This window comes from Patiria miniata, unplaced genomic scaffold, assembly GCF_015706575.1.
Source record: "Patiria miniata isolate m_02_andy unplaced genomic scaffold, ASM1570657v1 HiC_scaffold_17, whole genome shotgun sequence".
Classification (NCBI taxonomy): domain Eukaryota; kingdom Metazoa; phylum Echinodermata; class Asteroidea; order Valvatida; family Asterinidae; genus Patiria; species Patiria miniata.
Window position 1 is genome coordinate 13,899,860 of NW_024037055.1, and position 17,690 is coordinate 13,917,549.

General features: G+C 40.9%; 2 protein-coding genes across 2 annotated transcripts; both read right to left on the minus strand.

Moving 5' to 3' along the window:
- Positions 1–5,919: 5,919 nt before the first annotated feature.
- Positions 5,920–11,486, minus strand: LOC119723903. The gene is made up of 5 exons (XM_038194807.1): positions 9,594–11,486; positions 8,832–8,985; positions 8,136–8,323; positions 7,028–7,202; positions 5,920–6,073 (listed from the first exon to the last, which is right to left on the minus strand). Exons 1-5 carry the CDS (start codon positions 11,190–11,192, stop codon positions 6,018–6,020), a joined length of 2,172 nt encoding a protein of 723 aa, XP_038050735.1. The 5' UTR covers positions 11,193–11,486; the 3' UTR covers positions 5,920–6,017.
- Positions 11,487–13,814: 2,328 nt separating this feature from the next.
- LOC119724050 (monocarboxylate transporter 12-B-like) lies at positions 13,815–17,689 on the minus strand. The gene is made up of 3 exons (XM_038194972.1): positions 17,617–17,689; positions 15,603–16,571; positions 13,815–14,987 (listed from the first exon to the last, which is right to left on the minus strand). Exons 1-3 carry the CDS (start codon positions 17,687–17,689, stop codon positions 14,842–14,844), a joined length of 1,188 nt encoding a protein of 395 aa, XP_038050900.1. The 3' UTR covers positions 13,815–14,841.
- Between the last annotated feature and the right edge of the window lies 1 nt (position 17,690).

Genomic DNA, 17,690 nt, shown 5'->3' on the forward strand with positions numbered 1-17,690 from the left:
CCCCAGGCAGGACTCGATCCCACAACCCGCAGAATTACTTGCAAACCAGTGCCCTTACCACGAGGCTATGGCACTCCGCAAATAATTAACAAATTTGCAAAACAATCAAAGGGAACTACCTAAGAAAGCCAAATGCAAAATACAGAGAAAATGAACACAGTGATTCTTATTATTAACACTTTATTCAAACATTCAGAAACAATGCGACTTGTCTTGTTTCTATCTTCTACAAAGATAAAATGCAGCTATTGACAGAAAGCGCATCAACTTTCGCCAACCAAGATAGAATAAAATCACCAATTTTCGAACTGTAAATGTTATAAACACACTGCGAAATGCAAATCACTCGATTTTAATTCATGTTAATTCCAAATGGTGAAGCTCATATATACTGCTGACTGAATACAAAACTTAAAAACTAAACTAAGCTGATAACTCAAACTTAACTAAGCTTATAACTCAAAAACACAATAGGACGAATTAATGTGTAGGCTTTTTCATCAATACGTAAGACAGTTTACCCATTCCTATTGATCGAGAGCCTGTCACGTAGGTTTTAAACGGTTGACAAAGTACCGACTGGTTTTAAACTTTTTTCTGTGTCATGTGATATTTGGTTTCCTATGAAATCTGGTCTTTTTCCCCTTTCATTGGTTGAACCCCCCACGTGACTCTCCAAATAGACCTGATTCACGAGGAAGTCATTTTCGACCGTGTTCCCAGAATCTATTTTAGTGTAGACAATGCTTAATAGAATGGTGCCAGACTATTTTATTATTGGAGTGCGTGCCAAGCCTTACTTTAATTTTGGTGTTTTTAAATGTGGCTCAAAACATTAGTCGCCTGTTATCAATATGTTTTATTATTCATCAGTGCAGACTGGTGTTAATTCATAATGATCTTTTAATTTTATTTCATTGCTTTCATTTCCACTCGCAAGATCCAAAAATGAAACGTTTACCTGGCTTTCAATTATTTTAATATGGCTGACTCGTGAATAAAGTATTTTCCAGAAGGCATGCGTAAAACTGCAGATAACATTATCCGCGTCCAGGCCCCTGTTGTTTAAAACCGACCAAGTCCATATTTATTCCCTAAAGAATTTATATCAAAAGATATGGTTCTCTTGTTTTACCGTAGCGATTGTATCTACGGCAACAGCCGACTGCTGTGATGCGGGATATATCGTTTCTATCCCCTCCAGGCAAAAAAAAACACTTCGCCTTGGGTGTTATGCGTCCGGTGTTACAAACGTGTGTGTTACATGTCTTCGGTACTGCAATAGCAGTGGTCTAGATCGACCACGTGTTCTGTCTACAAGAATTGTTGTTATCCTCTGTCTTGAATACTGCATTTTCATTGGCCTAGAACGATCACGTGTCAAGTCATGGCACACTGATCCCTACAGGGAGTGTGCTATGACTTTGTACGTACGGTGCGTACGGTGTGAAACGCATGTATCATTGGTACCCATGCTATTTTCACCACGTTTTCACAGATCAGTGGGAGCAGCGAAGTAGCAGACGATCAGCTGTTTCAAGAACACGACATGTGCTGTATGTGAGTTGACGTTCGATTGTCGTGATTGTTGTGTTTTTAGCTGTTTCGGTGACACACCGAAACAGCTCTTGTTTTCGTTAAGATTTTTTTTTTCTTTTTTTTTTTTTTTTTTTTTTTTCTTCTCCTTTTTCAGACTTTTTCTCCATAGGTTTAACACACGTTTCTTCCACCAATCCACTTTGCCACTTTTTTAAATCCGATCGATTTCAGACTTGGTACATACTTAGACCACCACCCACAGATGGTCCTAGAAGAAATTCGTGACCGTGACGTCATCAGGTGTCAGGTTACGTCACATTAAAGATGCATTTTTCCCCATAGGTTTTGTACACGTTTTTCTTCAATGCATACTTTGGCACTATATGTCTGATTGACTTTTCTCTTGGCAGATGACATTCGAAGTGACTTCATCAAGTGTTTATCACGTGCACAGAGTATTTCAAATATCCGAAACAGCTTGTGTTTGTCCACAAACACATTTTTTTTTTCTCCTTTTTCAGACTTTTTCTCCATAGGTTTAACACACGTTTCTTCCACCAGTCCACTTTGCCACTTTTCAAAATCCGATCGATTTCAGACTTGGTACATACTTAGACCACCACCCACAAATGGTCCTAGAAGAAATTCGGGACCATGACGTCATCAGGTGTCGGGTTACGTCACATTAAAGATGCATTTTTCCCCATATGTTTTGTACACGTTTTAAAACACTCCACTTTGGCCTCTTCGTCAATCCGATCGACCTCCGACTTGATACATGCTTAGACCATCACCCACAGATGGTCCTGGAAGAAATTCGTGATCGTGACGTCATTTAGGTGTCAGGTTACGTCACATCAAAGATGTATTTTTCCCATACGGTTTGTACACTTTTAAAACACTCCACTTAGGCACTTTCGTTAATTCGATGTACTTTAGACTTGGCACACACTTAGACCATCACCCACATATGGTCCTAGAAGAAATTTGTGATCAAGACGTCATCAGGTGTTGGGTTACGTCACATTAAAGATGTATTTTTCCCCATAGGGTTTGTACACGTTTTAAAACATTCTACTTTGGCACTTTCGTAAATCCGATCAACGTTAGACTTCGTACACACTTAGACTACCATCCACAGATGGTCCTAAAAGAAATTCGTGATCGTGACATTATCAGGTGTAAGGTTACTTCACATTAAAGACGCAATTTCCCCATAGGTTTTATGTACTCGTTTTTCTTCAAACCATGTACTTTGGCACTGTTTGTCTGATTGACTTTTGACATTCGAAGTGACTTCATCAGTGTTCATCACGTGCACAGAGTATTTCAAATATCCGAAACAGCTTGTGTTTGTCCACAAACACATTTCTAGTCTGCTTTTTGTTTTCGTTATTTTCACATCAAAATCCAAAGAATCCAAGACAGAGGTATAACCCTCTGCTTCGCCTCGGGTGCTATGCGCCCCTCTGGTGTTCAAAACGTCATATCCCACATCACAGCAGTCAACAATTGTTTACTGTTTACACTGCGTTGCTTGTAACATACATGTACCTCATATACACTGCGTTGAATATAAATTACCTATGCGTTGCGCGCGCGTGTGACTGACCCACGCGTCTAACGACTGAGAACTGCAACCGCTCAGTCTCTGGAAGGAAAGCTCACGGATTTAAAAGGTCAAAATGATACACCATATTGATTTCGTATATCCTGCATAGTAAGAGTTTTTTACACGATGTAACATAAACAATTATTGACTGCTGTGATTTGGCGTATAGCACCCTCATGCAGCTTCGCCTCTGGTGCTTTGCGCCCCTCGGATGAATGTCATGTCCCACATCACAACAGTCACTTGTTAAATATTACAAACTCTTTATTATTTAATTGGTGATATTAATTAAAGATTCGCTCATACGTATGCCAGTGTTTTAAATACACTATCAGTTTGAAATAATATACTAATATTCTAAACGAAAGACAAAGTGGCAAAATAAAAAGCAAGTTTTGGACAGGAAATGTACATTCAGAAGGAAAACTTAAATATGTTAAAATACAACTTTCAAGCACTCATCTATAAAAGATACTAAATCTTGATTATAGTTTTAAGATGATTTAAATTTGGAAATATAAACTTGATTATCTCATTACTATCATTTTGAAGCTATTTTCTACTCGAAAGCATGGAATTCATTTTTTGGTGGGGGATTAATTCTTTTGCAGAAAAAAGTCAAAAATTAGGCATAACGCTCCACCATTAACATCCCCTTTATCAAATGATAAATCGGTCCGAGTAAACTGGTATTGGAATTCTCAAAAACTATTCTTGAATATTACAGTATGCGTTTAAGTGAGAATCGATATATTTTCAAGATGGCTGCCAGGGTGACCAGTGGCGTAGCCACGGGGGGGGGGGGGGGGGGTTGCGTGGGGGGGGGGGCGACCCCCCCCCCCCCCCCGAAACCTCGATTTTGAGTTTCTAAAAAAATTATCATTGATCTAAATCTAAAAAGCCGCGAATGATCCATTATGATGACCACTGAGAAACGACCCTTCGACCGGCGACCGCGGACCAGTAAGATGACAACCGGCGTGACATAGCGCATAATGATAATCTAAAATGCGTATTAACACCCACTGCACTGCTCGCTTACACCACGGAACACGTATTATAGACAGGTGGTCCGTGGGTCACACAGTTTCAGTCAGCGATATCACGCAAATCGGCCACGCACAAACTTTTTCCTCCGTTCATATAAGCTAAATAATAATGATTGACCAATAAGCGACAGCCTCTCCCCCCCCCCTCCCGAGATTTTGAGTTTCTAAAAAAATTATCATTGATCTACGTGACGCCATGGGCGTCAATCCTGGGGGACAGGGGGACTGGTCCCCCCCCCCCCCCCCACACACACACTTTTTGAAGGGTGGGAGACACAATATCAAATGTTCCCCCCCCCCGATTTTTGAACTCGTGTCTCATTTACAGGGCCCTATTATTATTATTATTATTATTATTTATTCGGCCAAATTACAATGTACAACAAGCAATTCACAAAAGTAAACAAAAAACTAAACAAAAACAATCCAATCCAAGCTGGCCAGGATTGACAAAAGTATAATAAAACACTGTGACTCGAAAGCCTGTCAATCCTAACTTGAATGGTACATGTAACATACAAAATATATTAAAAATTAGGTATAAAATTCAATGAAAAATAAATACTTAAAAATAATACTTAAAAAGATAATTAGATTTAAAAGATTACAGTTACAACAGTTTTCTCAAAGGCAAGAATAGCTGGCATAAAAACCTAACAACTGCAGATTATACAAGACTGTGGAAAAACAGACAAACAAGCCAGAACAAAACTAACAAACAAACAAACAACCCCAACAAACAAAGAAACAAAACAAGACAGGATAAGACTTAACAAAATGTAACAAAACAAGTCAAGACAAGAGACAAGACAAGACAAAACGAAACAAAACAAGACAAGACAAGACAAAACGAAACAAAACAAGACAAGACAAGACGAAACGAAACAAAACAAGACAAGACAAGACGAAACAAAACAAAAAACAAACAAACAAACAAGACAAGACAAGACAAGACAACAACAACCACACTACAACATAAAAACACAGAACGTACATGTATCTTTTGCTTAGAAAATATTGGTAAAAGTGGTCAGAAATTGCCTCAGATAGCACCACAGAGCATTTAGAATCCAAATTTTTTTGGGGCCCTTAAGCGGGCCCCGAACCCCACGCCTATAGCTCAGAATTCTGGTAGCTGATTCAATGACTCCATCCTCGAAAACAATGTCCAAAAAAATGTCCTATGCCTTTAGCTGAGAAAACCTCGAAAGTCATGTTTAAATTATTATCTTTTGTGCTAAGATAATTTATTTGTTAAAGTGGTAAGAATTTGCCTCAGATCACACCACAGAGCATCGAGAATCCAATTTTTCAGGGGCTCTTAAGCGGGCCCCGAACCCCACGCCTATAGCTCAGAATACCGATAGCTGATTCAATGACTCCAACCTCGAAAATGATGTTCAAATACTTATCTCTTGCTAAGAGAATATTAGTTAAAGCATGGAGGAAAGTGGTAAGAAATTGTTTCAGATCACACTACAGAACATGTAGAATCCAATTTTTTTCGGGGCCCTTAAGCGGGCCCCGAAACCCCACGCCGTAAGGGCTTCGCGCTCGCATCAGTTCTGATCAAGGTATACCCCCCCCCCACTTTTGAGAAGCGATTGACGCCCTACATGACGCCCCCCATGAAATGTTCCAGCTCCCCCCCCCCAGCGCCCTCCCCCCCCCAGCGCCCCGCCCCCCCCCCCCCCCCCCCCCACTGAAAAATTCCTGGCTACTCCACTGAGGGTGACACACACATTGTGACACACTGAGAGAAACTGTATATTATGAAATCCCGTTTAATAGCTGCAGACCTTGTCTTGATTCCGTCTTTATGATATGCTACACTTGGAGCGCTTTCTACGATTTTCGTCAGGGAACACGGGACCTAGAATTCAAGAAGGGAAAAAAAGACAAAATTACCAAAATGAACCTGCAATTAACGTAAAGGAGCTTGGGTGGAACATTTCTCAGAACTAAAAAGACCTACAGCAAACTACATTTTACTAAAAGAACTTAAGCTGGCGCGGTCAATAGGCCTATGATCTTATTATGCATTTGTCATGAACGAATTAGAAAAAAAAGCATCCGTGATAATGACGTTTTAGAAATGAGTTCGGCACCGGCCAAATATATATTGAAAAAAAAACACACGAAGGATTTTGGATGCATTTTACTATTTTGATTCCTGCCACTGCCAGGTTCCCATGTGTTTGTGAATGGGGCTTGAGTCGTTCTACACTGATTTGCGAAATGCATTTTTAAACTTCTAAAACCGAAATTTCCGTTAACGATACATTTCGAAACTAAGTAGGGCACATACCCTACCTATAATTGACAGACTTACTAAAATAAGTCAAAGATAATTACGTTGGGCTTGCAATTAAGAAGAAGGGTTTCATTCCAAAGAAATGTCCGCATCAAATTCTTGACTAGACTTCGGACACACAGCAGTCAATCCATAATCTTCTTGCATTCTGAATGATCACCCGACAAATTACCGAATCTTTTTTTCCATGATGTTGAGCATTCTCTGTTTAGTACGTTAAGAACCGATGAGGACTCTGACATTTCAATTAAGAAGCACATTTTGATGGCAGAGTGTTTATTGGGACTCCAACTATCTCCAAAACAAATCAACCAAATTCAACCTTTGGGAAATATGTTAATAAATTTGTTTTAAAGGGCTGCAAAAGATACACTGATAGGCATGTATTTTCGACACATAAACGAAAATAAACGCTTTAATAAATAAGCAGGGATCATTGCAAGCTTTCAACTTCAAATAATATAAAACTGACTTGTCTTTGTTTTTGTTTTAGATTTGGACCTGCCTTCTTACCTGGTGCCCGTTGTCTGCTTGGTCCCGCCATCTCGTCATCATCGCTGGTCCCCGTGTGCCCGTCCTCTGCGTCCATTCTGTCTGGAGACCGTTTTCTTGACGGAGAGGCCTGTCCCGATACGGACCTCAAGTCCATGCTCAAATCTCCTAAGTCTGGAGTTCCCTTGTCCGCCGCCTAATAAGAAGGTAAAGTGATACGTCATTTAATTCCTTTAACCCTCCTATGCAAACATACATTCTGTGCCAAGTAGTCTTTGCAGTTCCAATCGATTAAGTGACTTTTTCATCAGTTTAGAATTCCCAGCCCACATGAAGCAGGATTGATACAGTAAAGCAAAGTACCTTGATACAGCTATGCTTTGACTGGGGTGGATTGATAAAACAGCTGTGAACACAACTTACATGCTTTCCCTGCTTACCCAGTTTGACTAGTCATAGTGCTTGCTTGACAGAACGATCTGACTGTTTATAGTGACGAGCCTTTGTTAAAATAGCAGGGGAATCCGGAGTGAATTTTGACTGTCTGTGACTGCTAAATAGCAGGAGATTTAATATATCTACATTTGCAAATAACTGCTAGGTAATAAACGACCTGACAGAATTTGCAAAATAACAACGCAAGATACTTCGTAAACCAGTGAGCATTCTACAATATTTAGTCGATTCAAAATTCGCAAAGGGCCACATAAATTGGATGCTGCGTGTTTTGTTTTGTTTTTGTTTTTTCCTCGCCATACACTTCTGGAGCAGGCCCTCCTCCATTATTATTGTCACTGCTTTGAGGGGGGCCCTTTCATTTATGGCCACCGACATAGTCGCAAGTGGCTTATTTAGTACGTTACTTCAACCAAAACAAGTACGGGCAACAATACGGTTCAAGGTTGTTAAACCTTTTCTGAGCATTTTCAAGTTTTCAAAAGGTCTCAAAATTTGCCGCCACTGCAGTTGCAATGTACAACTGTCCTTGCCAGTGTAAATGGCAAGGGTTGATGCCACTTATTGCCACTGACAAGCGGAGCCTTTTGTTTCTCAAAATCGTTTCGCTTACAACTACCCTCATCTGACAGTAAACGTCGCATGTCAATGTCCATGCCACAAATGCACGTACCTTGAACATCCTCCGGTACTTATCCAACTCTTTGTTCATGTGCAGTTTCCCCAGTACGTCCTGCAGATCTTTCTTCAGGTCGTCGTACTCGATGCTGTGGTTCGACGGCCCGAGTTTGACCTCCATCCGGAAGGCCCTGTTGTAGTATTCCAGGGCTAGTTTGTAGTTCTCCTGAGATTTGGGTTTGTCTGTGAGACGAAGATAGAATTAGTTTGAACAACATTTGCTCGTATGCAGTACAAAATTAGTTTGTACCCCAGTTTAAATGAAATTTTAAGGTTCAGCCCGCGAAGTTTGTAGCAGAACTAGTGCTCAAACAAAGAGGCGTTCATAACAGAGGAGGATGCTTTGAATCCCCCAAGATTTATGGTTTACCGAAAAACTGTGCATACAGATCAGTAGATTTGTTGATTTTACCTGGAATGACTTCTTTCACCTGAATCAAGCAAATCGTCCGATGGTTTGAAGTTTGTTCACGTCCACTTAACTTGCATGTTATAGGTTATTGACATGGATGCTAAAAACAATCTAACATTTCAGATGGTTTTATTTAGCGTCGCAAAAGATTTTCACGCTAAGAAAATGTGTGTTCTCAAAACGGTAAATTATGTGCCCAATCAAACGGGTAGCGGTTAACCTAAGTACCCATTTCAAACTAAGATCGTTTTCATTGCTCCAATTAAAAACTCAAGTTACCTTCAGGTTTCTTTGATTTCTTGTATTCGTCCCCTAAACTGTCGTACAAGGATCCAATGAAGACAAGGTTGCGAGCCGTGGTAGGATGCACGCCTATGGTCTCCTCTCTGATCGTAACGGCATCTGTTGCCAACGCTAGAGCTTTTTCGTATTCCTTTAAAGAAAAAAAGGGGGAATACACCTTTTCACAAATAATTTGCGTATAGATTTTGTTTTAAACTGATCTATAAAAATGGGTAGATCTCGTCTGCTTAAAACCCTTATTTGGAATTCTTATCTAGTGGTAACTCGACCGAGGTCTAATTACCGAAATGTAAGTAAGATTTGAGGCTTTGCATGGTGGAGATACTAAACAATGAAAGGTTTGCGGAAACACCATGTGCGAATAATTTCTCAACTAAGAGAATGGTTCTGAAGAGAACCAGAGGTATAAACTCGACGTTCCGGTCAGTATGCTCTGACCGTCTCTCCTGAAGACGGTCAGAGCATACTGACCGGAACGTCGAGTTTATACCTCTGGTTCTCTTCAGAACCATTCTCTTACCGAAATTTAATGATAAAAGCGGAGCTTGAACTTGATACAAAAAGCATATGACTACATCTTGTAACGTTACTATATAACACGTGATAGCGGCAACAAAACCCTCTGATCCGTTTTCCAATATTGTTAATTAATGTTTAGCGTTAAACATTCATGTACACGTTCTTATTAAATTGAGCAATAATATTGTGAAGTATATTGTCTTGTAATAGAACACCCACCTCCATTTCACAGTAGCTCATGGCCATGTTCTTGAGGACGAACGGAGTGTTGGGAGAGTGGGACAATTTCAAGGCTCTCTCCAGATCGAATGCCTTCCGGTAGTTCTTGATGGCAAGGTTAAAGTACTCGTGAGCCTTCTTCTTGTTACTACTTTTGAATCTCTTTCCCATCTGATGAAAAGTGGTGCCGATGTTAAGCAAGTACATGGGTGCATCGAAGTGCCTCTCTGGTTTGCCGTTGGTGATTTTAACTAGCATCTCCCAGGCTTTCAGATGGTACTCGTGGGCTTCTGTCACGCCGCTACAGAGGCGGTCATCTTCTGCCTCGTTGAAGTAAGCATGACCCAGCACGTTCAGGCAGCGAGCCGTGAGCGAGTGATTCCCAAGGAGACGCTCTTGAATTTTCAAGGCTTGCTCAAGGACAGCAATACCGTCTTTGTACTTGCGCCGAGCCACCAGGATGCGGCCCTTCACGTATAGCAGCTGAGCTTCAGCTCTCTCCAGGTCATGTGTTCGGCCGATGGCGGGATCGCTGGCTCTGGCTTTCAACAGTTGAAGCGGTTCTTCGACCGTCTTCCAGGCTTCTTCATATTCTGCTCTCATGTGGAGCTCGTCGGCCATCCATCCTCGCAAGTAAGCCCAGGCTTCTTGTTCCCTGCTGCTCAGCATACTCATATTTTTGTAATATTCTAACCTCTGGGAGGGATCAAGAAAAGCCCCAAAAATGCTGAACAATCCCTCCTCCGTCTTCTGGAGTGGGACGGCAGAGGCAGTGTTCTTCTGTTCGGTAATAACCTGACAACCAAACTTGTTACCCATCCCGAGCTCCAAATAGTGCAAGATATTGGTCTTGTCGGATTCAAATCTGGCCAGTGCGCTGGCAAAATCCGTGTGGCCCAACTGTGTCAGATCTTTAAGAAGGTCTACTATGTAGGCTGAGAATCTACGGAGCGCGTCTTCATATGCTGCCTTGTATATCTCACTGGATCCTTTTTTGCTAAGGCAAACTGACCGCACCAGCGGGTGCATGAAGTAGTAAGGTTCGTTATCGCTTAGTCCAGTGTCTAGGATGGGGTAATCATCCCGGTCTAGGAGACTCCATCTTTTCAAGTCTTCCAAGTCGAACTTAGCTGCGTCTGGTTGTTCCTTTCCTAAGATCTTAGCCCCTTGACTCAGACTGAAGGAACTTGGGAAGACTGACAGTTTCAGCAAAGATTCCTTCAGAGGTAGAGGGAGCTGCTCGTACATGGCGCCTAGCGAGTTAAGCACCACTGTTTGATCTTCGAAATCCTCCCTCTCGTCTTGTACGGCTTGACTAGCTCCCATGGAGCCGGGATCCAACACCCATTGAGCTCCTGGACCCTTCAAGAACTCAACTTGACTTCTGGGGCTGAAACCGCAGCTCAGGCGGCTCGCCACGGCACGCAGGACTTGGGGGTTATTGCCACACAGCTTGGCGATTTCAACCAGAGATTCTTCGTCCTGTAACGCCTCTCCCCCGACCGAGACCGTCCCAGAAAGCCCCTTAGCATGACTAAACATCTTCTTAAGAAGCTCCAAAGATTCGTGGACCTGCAGAGGCTCGAGTTTGACCTCCATGGAATTTCACACACTGGTGGGATATCGATAAGAGGTCGGTATTACAAGGGGATTTTTATGATGACGGATCAAGGATGTCATCAGCATTGTCCAACAGTAGTACTGTATCTAGAGCGGGACAACAAAAACATGAAACATAAATAGAGAAAACTCAGTAGAAGGTTTACCGTCGGACCCTGATAAGAAGAGCACTGTAAGTACCATGCCTCAGCTAAAATATGGCCCCTGAACATAAACGCAAAAAGTTTGGGGATATCTCCGGGGGAAAAGTCACAAAATATGGAGTATTTTAAGAGTTTATTTCGTTAAAATAGGTATTTTTTATGGGAATAACCTTGTGAGGACCCGGTCTTCACTGCATGGTAATGACCTGGTTGGGGAATGGCCGCCGTTAATGGACCGACCCGAACCCTAAATATTAATAAATATTTTATGTAGGCCTATGTATTTTCTACATGCGTAGCGCATGGAAACATTAGTCTGCGTGCCATTTCCTGTCAATTTACATTCAGCTCAAAATTAATGATGTTTCATCATGCATCCATCCGCTTTGTTACAACTGATAATGTAGTAACAACTGATAATGTATCACCAACGATAATGTCACACAAATTGACCGATACTGTATCACTAACCGATAATGTAACAGAAATTGACCGATAGTGTAGTAAATGTTACTACACTATCGGTCAATTTTTGTTACATTATTGGTTAAGACCGATAATGCAACAACAATCGACTGAGCGTAGTACATTTTTACTACACTATCAGTCAATTTGTGTTACATTGTCGGTAAGTGATACAGTATCGGTCAATTTGTGTGACACTATCGGTTGGTGATACATTATCAGTTGGTTATTACATTATCAGTTGTAACACGCTTCCCGGGGAAACGGACAAAATTAGGAAATGCACATACCTTTCTGTCACCGACTTCATTTCTTTCAGTGCTTGTTCTGCACTAGCGTGTAGCTTCCGGGACGAACGGCCTGAATTGAAGTGCATTGCATAGCGCATGATACACTCAGTGTAATGCGTGTACGCTATGGGGAATGGTGCCCGTTTATTATGCTTTGTGACTATGGCAATTGTATATGCATCGTGAACCTTGGTCATAGTTCATATTTCTGTAAGAGACGTATAATGCGGAGATCATCAATAACCTTGTGAACAAATCCAAGTGCTTCTTTTATGAAATTGATTTCAGAAATGCGTTCCCATAAATATGGATTGAAAGTGAGATACGTACTGTGCTGCAATTTAGTAGTCATGGTGGGTTATAAAACTAATCCCTCAGAAACAACAATATTGAACCAGCTTATCTACAGGGCGAGTCAAAAGAAAGTGACGAATTGGAAACAAATATTTTTAAAAAGAATATGTGGCTCGCTCCATAAAAATAACATGGGGATGCAGTACATGTTATTTAATAGTAACTGCATGTGAACATTTCACGTTATTTGCTACTCTTTTCCCTAGTAATTATGTTTATTTTCATAAAAAGATCATAAAAAAACTGGTGTCCACCACTGATCATTTTTTCTATGACCTGAGGCCTGATGAATACCCATCATAAAAATTAAACATATGGACGTTTTCCCACCTCCATGAATGAACGAAAACTTACGTTTTGCACACACAAAAAAAAACACACTTGGAAACTGTGAGTAGAATTTTTTTAAATGTGACACCCCCCCCCCGAAGATACAACATTTGCCAACATCAAAAAAAACGAAATGATAAAATTATCGCAAAATACCTTACTAGTTTGTTGGGGAATGATAGTCTAAAGCATCCTGTAAAATTGTAACTCCTGGTGTGCTGACATTTTCAAGAAAAATTGTATTTTTCCAACGCTGGTCGGCCGACCAGCGTTGGAGAAAATTGGCTTATTTTCAAAAACTGCTCCTTAGTTTTCATGTTTATTTTCATGTTTAGTTATTCCGCATACACGCCTGTGAAGGGGTACAAGCCTGCTAGACTGATTCTCGGACCTTACAATTTCCCAAAGTCAACAAGTTGCTCCGTTTCATCTTGATTGGGGTCAGGGAACCAGACTACAAGGACATGATGGGTGCATACCTGCAAATAAACTCCCATAGACACTAGTGCTAAATGCCCGTACTTCAAAATTCTTTTAAAAATACTCAAAACTCTCACAGGTATTCAAGCTGCACAGAAAAATGATGATCAATGTGTCATCTTTCATTTTCTTTTCAATTTATGGTGGGTTGACCATTGACTTTTCGAGATATTTTCACGCAAAGAAGACGACCCCTATTTTCCCCAAAGCGGAAAAGTAGCTATCTTGAAAAACGATCCCTCCACAACATGGCAAAATAGCGCCACTTTCGAGCCCAAAAGCATCCAAAATGCTCAGAATTGGAAGCACCAAGTCCGGGCCAGAGGTTCACTACCATATCTCTTCAATTCCCCAATTTTACGGCGCTCAGAACTCTCTAATATAGAATATTTTGAGGGTATAACTTTTATTCATGAGCTTGGCGGATCGATTTACCGGTGTGTACCCTGATTGGTATTCTTGGTTTTCCCAGCATCTACAAGCCCAAAACGTTAAACAAGTCAGTTTTGATAATATTTGCTACATTCTAATCCTCCAAATCCATTTATTTCTGACAAAAGTTGTACATTCCCTTGAATGTAATGATTCTATCACTCAAATTAAAAAGATTGTGTATTTATCCCCTACAGATTAGTTGATCAGGCCATGAATCTACTTCACTGAATTTCCACTGTACATGTCCTTAGTGGGAGTTTCACCAAAAAGGTCTTTTGTTAATACCAGGGTGGCTTTTCAAATTCAAGGAACTTTTGTGTACTGTTAGGTAAGAGCTGGGAGTCAGAAGGTTTTTCTCACCTTCCCTTGGTTAACAGTCACCCCAGATGTGTTTAACAATTAACCAGAATTAAAGATGAACCTGTGTTCGTGTCTTTTCTTTTGTTAGTTAGGTATGGTAGAAAACTCCCACTCTTATTATTTAAAGTTAATTTCAGCATGTTAATGTGAAATGTGGAAAGTAAACGTGATGTGTAAAGTAACTGTGTGCGAAATCAGCAAACCAGACGCTTCCGTTCAGAAAACATGTTAGAAAAAAAGTGAGCTCCGCCAAAAGTTCAACCTTATTGGCCAAAGACCCAAACCTAATGGCACCTTTGCCGCAGTTGACACAATATTAGGTGTCTAGAGTATAAGCAAACACATACAGAGCCTCAGTTAAAGCAGGATACTGAGAAGTTGCCCAAGCACAGAGGTTTGTTTGTCAAGATAGGCCGGGAAAGACACGAACACAGGTTCATCTTCAATTCTGGTTTATTGTTGAACACATCAGGTACGACTAGTAATTTCGGCCTCCATTCGGTTTGCAGATTTAGACGATGCCGTAGTTTTATCAAAAGTACTTTGCTTAATAAAACATAAACGCGCTATAATTTCAAAGCATTTTCTCGTCAAAGGAACGCAAGAGTCAACTGTGATATTTTATGAATATGCGTTAAATTCAGATCACCAATCAAAACCGAGAATTGGAAAACAAATATGAATATAGTAGACCAAATTAAACCATTTCAAAATGTCGTGTCCGTATACAATCGTAGGGTCAATTGAGCTGGCCCTATTCATATGCATACTTTATTCATCCGATACTTTGGGGTCTAATCCAGGTTCTATGCGTTTCAGTAGAGGTAAGAGTAGACACTTTAATGCGCAAGTGAAGTGTACTCCAGTCAACATGTAGAACACAGCAACATAGCTCCGTGTAGCATCAAAGATCCATCCTGTGAAGACAAGCAGCATTTACTGTATCAATCATTTGCATTTATCCCCCCAAAAAACCTACCGAATCAATATTTTAAAAATCTTTCTTGGATTAAGATCGTACTGGTACTAAATACATCGTGAAATTATTTCATCTGGCTTGCTGTCATTTAGAAGAAAGCAAGATATATGTTGGGGATTTCCACTGATCGGTCAAGTGTTTTGTGATCAAAAGGTTGTGCATGGTTTTCCATTGTTTTCTCAAAAGGTGTTGCATCCATCGAGTTGAAACGTCAACAGGTTATGTTTTTACTATTCGTCTTTGGATTTCGAGTCGTGTTATCATTGGAAACAAATAAAATGCATGTAAAGCAAGTGATACTTTATGCCTTTAGTAAATGGTTTGGTTGCGGTATACCTGTATTAGATTCGAACCAGCCTTCGTATTGCGCATGCCTAAGTGAAGATTATTTGGACAATGACAGGTCACGTGTGAGGGTTAGAGTTCAAAGACCCGATTTCATAGGAGTGATTTGTTTGCATTTGCCCTCGGAAAATAATTCGGAAAAAAAAATCACAGAATGTCCTATTTAAACATAAATAAAGTACACACCATAAAGCCTTATTGTCATTACCTGCTATTACCGGCCCTATGAGGTAGCCGGTGCCAATGAAAACGTTCATCAACCCGACTCCTAGGGCGAAGTGCTGCACCCCAACAAAGCTGCGGCAGAGGACGATGGAAATGGCGAAGAAAGCTCCGGAGGCGAAGCCGTAAATGAATGAAGCCACTGCCAGATAGGCATAGCCGTCTGCAGTAACCAGAAGGCACGCGATTCCCGCTAGGCCCGCACAAATAGCTATCACGTGCTCAGCTGAGATTCTCCAGCCGATCATCAGTGCGTTTCCTAGAGAACCAATCAGGCTCCCTATGCCCAGGATGCTCATCAAGGATGCGGCACTAGAGGGCGCCACACCAATGGTCTGTGCACGTGGGATGAGGAACATTGGAAATGCCACAAAGCCACAGCAATACAACAACTGTATGGCACAGCTCAGGGAAAAACGGAAGCTTTTCCTCATGATATTCAGCCCGATTTCGCCCGACAATCCTTTAAGAAGTTTCACCACTCGTCCGGATCGGTTAGAGTATTGAAGTGAAATATACTCAGTTTTATCGCCAGTACTCGTTTCGACATATCGTACCGGTACCGCGGTCGAAGTATCGGGTTCATCTGTAACTTCACCAGTTCTTCCATCGGTATAATCGTCACCATCAGTACCGTTGTCTTTTTCACCTGAGGGCTGCTGTCTCAGTTCCTCTTGTGAACTTGTTGTAGACTCGGTTGTGTTCAGTGCCAGGCCGAATTGACGAGGTCGGAAAAGCACGCCACAGAGTATGACGTTTGCCATGATTGCGGATGTGACTAAAAAAGCACCCCTCCACCCGTAGCTGTCCAGCAAAAGTTGGAAAAGCGGAGGGATAGCTATCATCCCCGTCCCGCGTCCCGCGTAGGTAACTGCGTTGGCCACATTGAATCTCTTTATGAAATAAAAGGTGATAATTACGCTTGCAGCGTTGACGAGAATGCCCATTCCAATACCTATAAGAAGAACCAAGAATTAAAGGAATTCGGTGTTGATTCTATGAATGATACATTATCTGACAAAGATACATAATTATTTCGGCTTTCACTTTTCTTTTCTCATAGGTTGGAATTCCATTACATCTACTACCGGTACTTTTTTTTCCCAAGCCCAAAACGCCGTCTTATTACAAATCGAAGCACATACATACATTATTGTCCTTTATTGTTCTACGTCTCCTGTTGAATACAGAAACAAACTGACACACACAAGTCATGTTTACGTTTATACTTAGTGTGGACATTCCTTTGTTTTGGGGTAGTTTGTAAGAAAAACCTGTGGAAAAAAAATCATTTTACTCACACTGTGAAAACTCTTTCAACCCAATTGATTTACTTGAGTGTTTCTCTTCATTTTGCGACAGATAAACCTAACCCCACAATGCCTCCAAACATGTTTTCCGGCGAGGTGGAAACCTTGTTTGGACATGGGCAAGTCCGCACAACGTATCTGAAAACTGGTTTATGTGGACATCTTTAATTTGTTCGGAAGTCCACACAGTGAATGTAATGCTTGTATATACGGAGAACAGAGCACAACCATTGATACCGAAAAAATCAAGTTCAAGGCATAAAAGAGGATCATTTTGCGTTGATGCATTTTGTTCGTTACCAATAAAACACCACTCAAAGTCCAAAAGAGGAATGTTGAAAAACATAACCTGATAAAGTTTCAGCTCAGTGGATATTCCACTTTTCGAGTAAAACATTGAAGAAGAAAAAACATCCACAACCTTTAGATCTTGAAACTCGATTTTTGTGCAATGTAGCACTCTTTAATATAGTCAGGCAACTGATTTATGGAAATCTCCGACATTAATTCTCGATTTCCAGATCAATAATCCCACGTGGTGTTTAGTACCAGTGGGATCTTTGTTCCAAGTAATCTTATTGATAATATTCGGTAAGGTTATACTTTTGGGATAGATGCAAATGATTCTAGTATGCATTCAATAAGGGACACAGTATTAAACCGAGCCGTGAGTGAATTGATAATTATTACCTATTATGGCAGCAGTTGCGTAGAGCTGAACTATGTCGTTGACCCAATAGGTACAGAAGAGACCAAGCCACATT

Excerpts from the sequence above, each read along its gene's own strand:
- LOC119724050 (XM_038194972.1), bottom strand. The coding sequence starts at position 17,689 with ATGTGGCTTGGTCTCTTCTGTACCTATTGGGTCAACGACATAGTTCAG. Across the intron at positions 16,572-17,616 it reads CGCAACTGCTGCCATAATAG|GTATTGGAATGGGCATTCTC; the intron begins GTAATAATTATC and ends TTCTTCTTATAG. Across the intron at positions 14,988-15,602 it reads CATAGGGCCGGTAATAGCAG|GATGGATCTTTGATGCTACA; the intron begins GTAATGACAATA and ends TTGTCTTCACAG.
- LOC119723903 (XM_038194807.1), bottom strand. The coding sequence starts at position 11,192 with ATGGAGGTCAAACTCGAGCCTCTGCAGGTCCACGAATCTTTGGAGCTT. Across the intron at positions 8,324-8,831 it reads GAAATCAAAGAAACCTGAAG|ACAAACCCAAATCTCAGGAG; the intron begins GTAACTTGAGTT and ends TTCGTCTCACAG. Across the intron at positions 7,203-8,135 it reads AGTACCGGAGGATGTTCAAG|GCGGCGGACAAGGGAACTCC; the intron begins GTACGTGCATTT and ends CCTTCTTATTAG.